Source organism: Prenolepis imparis, unplaced genomic scaffold, assembly GCF_030444845.1.
Source record: "Prenolepis imparis isolate NDT839.2.m4 unplaced genomic scaffold, iyPreImpa1.0 SCAF_4, whole genome shotgun sequence".
Classification (NCBI taxonomy): Eukaryota; Metazoa; Arthropoda; class Insecta; order Hymenoptera; family Formicidae; genus Prenolepis; species Prenolepis imparis.
In genome coordinates, this window is record NW_028141162.1 from 3,920,070 (window position 1) to 3,929,923 (window position 9,854).

At 42.0% G+C, this 9,854-nt stretch overlaps 2 protein-coding genes across 16 annotated transcripts in view; one reads left to right on the forward strand and one right to left on the reverse strand.

Annotated features, from left to right (window-relative positions):
• The window catches only part of Smr (nuclear receptor corepressor smrter), a 92,903-nt gene that overhangs the window by 13,645 nt on the left and 69,404 nt on the right, over window positions 1–9,854 (reverse strand). The window lies entirely within an intron of this gene.
• The window catches only part of LOC145935131 (uncharacterized), a 4,175-nt gene continuing 396 nt past the window's right edge, over window positions 6,076–9,854 (forward strand). Inside the window, exons 1-3 of the mRNA XM_083036240.1 lie at window positions 6,076–6,783; window positions 7,907–8,324; window positions 8,855–9,829. Of these exons, the coding sequence (XP_082892366.1) occupies window positions 6,471–6,783; window positions 7,907–8,324; window positions 8,855–9,829 (1,706 nt within the window). The 5' untranslated portion in view covers window positions 6,076–6,470. The remainder of the gene's footprint in view (window positions 6,784–7,906; window positions 8,325–8,854; window positions 9,830–9,854) is intronic.

The window sequence follows — 9,854 nt, forward strand, 5'->3', positions numbered from 1 at the left end:
ATGCGAAACAAAATTGTCGATAATTTTATACGGAAAAATACCGTCAATTAAATTAAACGTGTAAACAAATATATATATTTCTCCGAGCGAGATGTAACAACCCTCCCTCATTTCTTTGATAAGCCACCTGCGCGATTATCGTTAGCAGGGAACAGGCCGTGCAAATACGGGATCGGTTGTAGCGTTTGGGTGCCGCTGGATCACGGTCCACTTGTGTAAATAACATCTGTCAATCGCGACGAGCGGGGGCGAAAGGCTGTTGTTGATGATGAGAGAGAGATCGCCGGTCCCATCCTTTCCACGTGCGCGCGACCCTTTAAAACATCTCGTCGACTAATTGAATTACGGTGATTAGCCTACCATAATACGTCGTCGAAACGATGTAAAGTACATCAGGTAGAGTATCGATCAATCGCGCGTTATTACGATGCTACGAAAATTACAACAAAGATTTGACACTTTCCTCTGACGTAACAACCATTGAGATTATTCATCAAATATAGTTTCAATCATTTATTACAATAACGACATATATAAAAAGCAAAGTTCTCTCATAAAATTCGAGCTTTTCTTTATTTTTATTTTAACGTGTAATTAGTAAAATGAAAATTTTTTCTTTGTAGAGATGAGAATAAAAAGTGAGAAATAATTTAGAAATAATGTAAAAAAATTCAAAAATATTATATATTATATATCAATTTTAATTCTAAAAATAGAGTAAAACTCCTAATAAAAATTCTATATATATATAATATAAATTATTATATACTATTATAATATACATAACACGTTTTTCGTATCGTAATGCTCTTCTCAATACTGCATTCAATAATATATTGCTGCCAACGTAAAAGTGCAAGATGAAATTCATCGTATCGAGACCTTTGCCCTCCGCATTACTCTACCCGTTCCGATTGTGCAAATACGCTCCTCGCTCTATTCGTGCAATTACGCGAAACGGACAATAACCGCGCGACGGAGAAAAGCGGACGAGAGGAAACCGACAATGCTTAGCAGCAGTTAATTCGTACAGGTATGCGGAGAAGTCTCTCGGTATATTAGCCGTGCTGTGTGTATCCACACGTGGATAATCCGGCGTATTTGCGGAACGGAAGCGTGCACGAATTCGAGCGAGAGGGCCCCTGCACACCGCCTAATACACACAAGAACGCATAGAGAGGAGATGGGCAGAAGGGAGGGAGGGAGGGAGAGGAGGAAGAGAGAGAGAGATAGAGATAGAAAGAGAGCACGGAGGCATTAATTGGGATTAAGTAAATCAAGACGCTAATTAGCTCGTGCCAGGTGCGCGCGCGCGAGTTTCCACCTCCCATTTGCCCCGGTTTCACCCCCTTTCCCCCTTTCCACCCTTCCGTCCTCATCATCATTGCTACCACCGCCAAATGACCGATGCATGATGAATCCCCGGGTATTTAATTTTCCCAGCAATTTGCTATGACTACTCTGCGATCACGATACGTGTGATCTAGGCGAGCGCAAGCCGCCATTTATTTGCGTGTTATTGAATTAACGCTCTCTCGTGGGTTAAGAGCAGTAAATGAATCTGAACGATGCGAGTGTTCCCGAATACTAGAGGTCAGATCGAGAAAAGATAATTTCACGTATAATTTATTTTTTGATAGAGAGGAAAAAAGATACAACACTTGGATCTGTTATTCCCACAAATTTTTTTAAATGCATGTATTAGCATTATTATCATTTTATATTCAGATGATTCTTAAAATAATTTTTCTTTGAATTTTTTCTAGAATATATTAATTATTTAGAAGAGATATATGTTCATTTCTTTCTAAATAAAATGTTGGAGAAATAGCATTTGTGTGTGTGTGTGTGTGTGTGTGCAATATTTTCGTCTGTTGTACGACTGGTGGTGCACTATATTACGAGAAAAATTTATCGAAAAGTGATTCAGTCCAAAATAAGTTTATTTAATAAAGTAAATAAGTTTTACGTGTCCCCCCCCCCTCTCTCTCTCTCTCTCTTTCAACTAAAGCGTTTTAATTCATTTTCTAGAAAATGTATTTATTTTCCTACAGTAAAGGACCTATATTGCAAATTAAGCAATCTTGAGAAAAAAGAAACACAGCAACATTTGCAACAAATATGAATAATAATGTTGATCTTCTTTGTAACAGACCATCTCTTTTGACTTGACCATGATTATTTTACCATCCATCATGCGTATACAAATATATAATTTTACAAATAAATTTTATTACGAGAATAAATTAAACACTAAAAAAAAATTCAATGTCTCTACATTATTGCTGTCTAATTAATTATGACGAGAAATTATTATTTCGAAGAGTCGATAATGCGCAAAAAAACCAATAAATAAGTCGAACAGCAACTGGGATTTATTTCCTTATACGCGGAGAAGACGAAGGGAGCCAAATGGGGAAGATATGAAGAGATGAGTCGAAGGAGGAAGGGAAGGGGAGGAAAGGGAGGTAGCTGCTGCGGAAACGCGGCGGAGAACACGCGGTAAGTCCGCTCGCAGGGTCTGGTAATATCGCGAAAAGTGTTTGCTTAGCTTGTCTCGACCGACGTTGGAAGCATTAAACCGCGAGCGTTCTCTCGTCTCCTCGAGAGACGATCCCGAAGAGCGAGAGAGCCCTTCTCTCCCCCTGTACTTTTTTCCGCCGCCACGATTATTTCCGGTACCGGGTCCTATCCGCGCGAATTCCCATTTTCTCGATTAAAGTGATCGCTGGTGATGGCAGACGAGCCAATTAAACGAAAACGCATTTTTCAAAAAATAAATAGAGCGACAGATCCTACTATATACTCTTAAGTAGAGTATAATATATCAATTGTGTGTTTAACGAAGGTATTGTTATAAATATTATTATAAATATTAATTATATAATATGTAATTATTGCTGTGCTATACTTGTATACTACATTTTTACTTTATACTAATTATCATTAATATTATCATTACACGTTTCGTATTATGAGGAAACTTTAGGCGGAGACATCCGAAGAAGATATTTGTGTGACACGTCATTCTCGGCAAAGTTTTACTTTTCTATTGTATTCGACGTTGTTTGATTGCTATTGCAACGACAATCTCGATGATACTCGCTGATCGCGACGACGATGTTGCGGAAGGGGGTCGAATACGACAGCCAGACGGGCGCAAAAGCGCGGAAGGAGGGGAAACTGCCTCTGTTAGCTCTGGTTTGAAACGACGGCCTCCTGGGAAATGTGCGTAATCGCCGAGTCCCCATTCTGGACCCCGGTAGCGAATGGATTCTCACCGAGGACGATCGAACTTGTTTATAGACGCGTCGCGAAAAATCACGGTCCACTCGGTCATCGAAGATGATGAACGAAATGATGCTGCCTTATCCCATCGAATCAATAATTTTCGTTAGAAATTTAAAAAATATAGATATCCCGAGACATTCTCCTCTTTTTGACTCTTTAATCCCGTGAAAAATATAGAACCACGTCTTGCATACGTTCCCTTATTATCTTATCTCGCATAAAAAAAATACTCTAATCATCGGTGAATGTTTCGAAGAAGCCTAAACCGTGCGGATACAGATGTTGCTCGATCTCCTCGTATGAATGCAGCTCGAAACCGCTGACAAGATAAGGGTAGCTAGATAAGTAGCAGAGGTGAGCTCTCGCGCGCACAAGCGAGGGTGAGAGGTGGTACGGGATGCCCTGCCGGGCAGAGGAGCAGAGGAAAGAATGAAGAAGAGGGCCGGCCGGGGCGAACGATCGCGGCTCCGGAATAAAGTGGAATTCAGCGCGAGCTGAATTATAAACGATATTATGCAAACACGCCGCCGCGAAGTGGAGAGGAGCGCGTACTCTCTCATGCTGCGAGAGTTAATTTGATGAAAAACATCAGAGAGGCCAGGCCAGAGGCGCGGGCGAGAGGGCCTTCGAGAGAAGAGCGGAGAGAGGGAAAGAGAAAGAGAAAGGAAGGAAGAGACCGGCAAAAGACGCATCTTTGTGGCGAAAGATCGCTCTCTGAAAGACGAGAGAGAGAGAGAGAGAGGTTCTCCTCTCCGCTCATCATCTAACCGGCGCTCTCGAAAGATGTTCCTTTCCTCCTTCTTCAGCTCTTATCCATCTCCTCGTCGCGTTAGCGTTTAATGTTTCATTTAGAGCAGCCAAACATATCGGCGCTTATTGATATACGAGGATTTTCCGTTTTTTTCGAACCCTGATTATATAGTTGATTATTATTATATCGATAATTATAGTTTTGCAAATATATGTGTAATGTCAATTTATATTTTGCGCAGCTCTTCTTGTTTGGGATATCAACGTAATTAAGGTACGGAAATATTCCATATTTTGGAGAACAATAATACAGAATTTGTGATAAAGTTGATCAAATTGAGAGAGAAACATCAAGAACCTAATTTATGAATCTACCGAGATTTCTAAAAATAAAGATGTCCATATTTGCGTAACTAAATTGATAACTTGACAGATTTTAATTAAGGTTTTAATGGAGAATTATCTGTGATATATGATGAATCTATGCCTTTTGGGAGAATGTCACATTTTATTCTCCCTCCCATACATAATCTCTATTTCTCCAATATTTTCGTTGACAATTTCATATTCAATACAATTATAAAGGCTCTTTTGAATATAATCAAAAAATGTCAATAAGAGCCAAAAGTGCAGCAAGTAGGAGATATTTCATTGTAAATAAAATTATTGTAAGTAAAATATGCATCGTCAATATAAGTAGCGTTTCAGGCCATCTTCAGCGCAATTAAAAAGTACACTGAGAGAATTTTCTCTTAGAATTTACCCTAAAAATCATGGTAATCGTGGAACAATATGGTATGGAAAGAATTTTATAAGAATTTCTCTGATTAATATTTATCACAATAAAAATAATAGTATCTATTACAATAAAATATAAAATATGTTTGATTAATTTTACTATTTTATATTTTATTGTGATAGATATTATTTTTATTGTGATATTAATCAGAGAAATTCTCATGATTTTCAGGGTAAATTCTAAAAGAAATTTCTCTCTGTGTAATTATAAATATAGATTCAATTATTGTTGATCAATGTTCGAATTAATATTCTTATCCATCAATATTTATTCGCAATGTTTGATGCATCAAGAAAAATTGATTCAAGTTTCAAGAGTCTCGCGTGATTTTCACCGCATATAGTGTTCAACGTGTTATTAATTCAAGTCCTGCAATTATGTACATTGCGTGACACACAGGCGTGAATAGTTGACGCCTTGAATTGGGACGAAACACGCACTTGTATCGCGACTTTATTGTCCTCGTTGTTCGCGATATCATTTTTGCAGTACCGCTATGCCGTATCTTTTCTTTCACGAAATTTTCCACGGAAAATTTCGTGAAAGAAAATTTTCTCTAAACTGCCTGTTTGCATTTATCGGAAATTTTCTCATATAGTTGAAGATAAACAATCCGATTAAAACTGTAATTAATTAAAAACTCATATTCGTAGATCGTGATTTTTTGAGCATTGCTCGAAAGAAATTTTTCCTCTTAATCCAACAAAATTGCATCTCGTACAATTGTTGCAGTTTGTTCATAAATTTTTAAGAACATTTCACTTCTGTCATTTCTCATATCTACCGTCTAATTATTATTTATTTTTGTAAGACCCTGACGAAATCAATCTCGGAGCGTTGAATAAAAATGACGCGAATTGTGAAAAATTAATCGTCGTCGTCATCTTTAATGACGCGATGGGATTCGAAAGTTGGCGAATTCCTCGTCGTAGGAGCGAAACGGGGGCGCGATCAGGAAACGCATCCTTTTACGTAGAGAAGAATCCACCGGGCGCAGATGCAGCTCTCGTCCGTGATCGCTTGTAACACCGCCAATCTGCGCTCGTCGGGGGCGGTTCTCGGTGGTCCCCGGGGGGGGTTGTTGAACCAACCCCACGCGACGCGAGCGATAGGGTAGGTAGGTAGTTAGGTAGGTAGGTGGTAGAAGAGCTACGGCATGAAAAAGCGAGCGTGTCTACGCGCAGCTGATAACAGTGCGCGACGGTGTGCCTGCCAGCCGGCGTTCAAATCACAAAGAGCCGCGAGAGATCAGCCCGCGTATCAAGAGCGAAAAAGGGTGTCGTCGCGCGAATTGTCGCTCGGTCCACCGAGAAGTATCGAATCCGAAACGTAGTATTTTCCAGAGAGAAATCGTGATTATTAAAATCTCCAAGAGTGTTCGACAAACATGACGAGGACGCTTGGATTTCCGTTTGTGAATTCTGTGGAGAAGGCAGAATAAAATAACGATGATACTTTGTGCACTCTTCAGCGACAACTGTGTGTGCATCATCTTCATGTCTTAAATTCGTCTACGATTTATCTTCAGGATAGAGCGAGACTATGTCGTTGTCAAGAGCGACGTTGGAGAATCTAAGAGATTCCTCAAAGGGATTGTAGGGTGGAAAAGTGCTAATCCGCGATAAGGACAATGTACGGTTTATACAGAGCGTGGTTCGGCGGTGGTACCACGACCGGTACCAGCTACCCCTGTCTTCAGGACACCTTTTCGCCGCCCGACACGGTCGTGCGAGTAGGTAACGAGGGCGAGCACCAGTTCGTCGCGCACAAGGGCGTGCTCGCGGCCCACAGCGGATATCTCAAGGCCCTGCTGGCGAGTGCGACGACGACGGCGTCGTCGTCGGCGGGCTCGCCCTTCGATTCCTCATTCGCGACTGTCGCCGTCACGGCGACCAACGGACAGTCCCAGCGACCGGTCACCTCCGTGTCGGTCTCGTCCATTGGTAAATATGGATCGTTCGATGAAGAGCCCTCCCGATTTAGCCTGATTTAAGTTATTCCACTTTTCCAGCTTGAGAAGAGAGATACTGTATGTTGAGAGAGAAGCTATACTTTTCCTTCTTTCCATTCATCTTTCTAATAAAAAATATATACGAAAGAAGAATCGCTATCTCTCTCTTTCGAGTCAAATAGTTAAATAGACTTAAGGGTTGGCGCAATGGTCAAATTATTATATTGGACAGCAGAGACTATATTACGTAAATTAATTAAAACAAGTTTCGTTTATACATAACTTGATTTCGTTAATAAATTCTAAATAGAAACGTTTAAAGTTGCTGCTCGCGTATTCTGTGTTATCGCAATAATATAGAATATTAATTTAAATATTTGATATAAAATGGAATTTTCTATGCTGATATTATTGACTTTTTTTTTGTTCTCACGATCTTTTTTGTTGCAAAATACAGCAGCGTTTTCCGGGATATGTTAAATAAGAAATAAATGCAGAACTCGGATCTTGTTTCGTGAAAAATGACATTTTCCAAGAACCGCTTTCAAATAATAACAATCAAACCGATGGCGAGACGGAATAATTAACAAACTTTTATCAGTCGCGCAGTATGCCACCGCTACTTCCATTCTTTCATTGGGATTTTCCAATAATTATCCGATTCAATCCAACTCAATCCGATAATTGAGCCCGGATTCGCAAACGGTGGGAAGTCTACATTTGCAGTTTTCGGAAACAGAACGTTTCGCGTTCGCATTGTAATCATAATCACCTCTCTATCTAATATAATAATTTTTAAAAAAATCAATCGTGCAATACAGAGATATTAATTCTAAATATCTGTGGTTATCTACTTCGATTCATTATGATCTAAACTCCAATTATAAACACAAGCTCTACCCAACGTCCTATCAATTTTTTTCAAGAATTCTTATGGCGTATAAAAAAAATCATACCGATCTTCCCAACATCAAAACTTTAACAATAAAAAAAATGTATTAGAGACTACCCTCTATCTTCATTATCAAACAGAAAAAAATGACTCGCCAATTACAAGTAATTAAATCGCGCTGAATCTGCAACAATTAACGATCCACCACCCGATCTGACGGCAGGTGGAGAGGCTTTCGCGCCGCTGCTCAACTACATGTACACCGGGCGGCTGGAGGTGACGCTGGACAACGTTTACAGTGTACTACTGGCGACACATCTGTTGCACATGCCGGGCGCCCTGGAGCAATGCAGGGCCGCGTTGCTGAGGCTGCGGGCGCCGCCGCCGCCGCTGCCCACGTCGCCGACGACCCCCGGCTCGCCTCCGATCGAGGGGACCAGTATCCTGCGGCCCATACCGAGCCGGCTGGTGGTGGGTCCGCCACTCTGCTGGCCCCCGACTACCCCGCTTGCATATTCGCCGGTTGTGCCGGCACCGGCGACCTTGTCGCATCATCTGCCGCCGTCGATGCAGCCGTTGATGCGACCGACAACCGTATCGTCCAGCGTCGTCGCTCCCAGAGAGAAGCAGGAGCATTATAGGTTCGCAGTAAAATGATAAAATCTAATTTTTTTTTATTCAGAAACTTGTACTCTTGAGAAAGTGTGTATGTGGGTTAAAGAAATTTAACTCTATTCTCTAGAGATCCTACATGAAATAAGATTAATGGGAGATTATAATCTTGTAAAGTTTATTTACAAGATTTTTTATATACGTATCTATAAAAAATCCTATATGAACTCTATTGATTTTATATTATTATTATATTGTGTATTATTTTAATTTATCAATATGATCTTTGCTATTGTGCTTTATTAAATTTTTATTTAATTATGACAGCTTACTTTCAGTAAAAAAATTATCAATTTAGAAAAGATAATAAATTCTAAATTATATGGTTTTAAATTACACATCAAAAACTTATATTTATTTAATTATAATTTCTAAACATAGCAATAATAATTAACAATATAATAATAATAATTTCTTTCACAAAAGTATTTGAATATTTCAAAGTGTTAAGATATACTTCAAGATTAATACCAGAGAAAAATACGCGTGAATGTTGCAGCGCCGGCGAGATGCCCAAGTCACCGCGGTCCTCGCCGACTTTGCGTACGCATCGTAAACGCCCGAGACCGAGATCGAGAACCCCAGAGATCGTGTCCACCGTGTCGACCCTGCCGTTCGTTGCGGCGGCCGCGGCCGCGTTCACCGCGTTCGCCGTGACGAACAGCACGGCGAATTCCACGACAAGGACGTCGTCGCCGTCGCGCTCGATCTCGCCGGCGCCGACCTCCGTGTCGCGGACTCACTCGCCCGCCCATCACCGCGACAACACCGACACCTCGACGATGGATCGCGACGAGGCTCAACGGGAAGCCGAGGTCACCGTCAGATCGCGCAACCCCGATCAGCAACCACATCGACTAGACTCGTCCGAGGACGGGACGTCGAATCGCAATCGAATCGATCACGGAAACGCCGCGATATCGGAACGAGAGGATCGAGCGCGTTCGTCTCGTCGTCGAGCACGAATCTCGGTCGCGAGGGAGACCGCCTCCTCCTCGTCGAGCACCGTCTTCTCCGTGATATACGACATCGCGTGCTGCGACGGTCCCGTACGCTTTCACCGAGTCCTGAACGAGAACTATTCGTCGGCCACGTCGTCGTCGTCGTCGTCGCACGGATCCGGCGCGCAGACACGTCTGCCGAGGAACTGTCAGCTGACGGCGGAGAGCGAGGACCCGTTGAGCGAAAACGACGAGAACGGTGGATCGGCGACGAGACGCAGGGGTGGCCTCGCGTGCAGCCCCAGCAACGACTCGAGCAACGACGGCAGCAACAACGCCAGCAGCAGCGGTTGCTACACCTGCGGCTATTGCAAGCATACCTTCAAGTCGCAATATTGCTACAGAGTACTCTGCGTTGATACCACTGCGAGGATCAACGAGACCACCAGCAACAACGGCGACGACGCCCTGAGACAGGAAGCCGCTGCCGCCACCGCCACCGCCACCGCCACCGCCACCGCCAACGCCACCGAGTACTCTGCGTTGATACCACTGCTT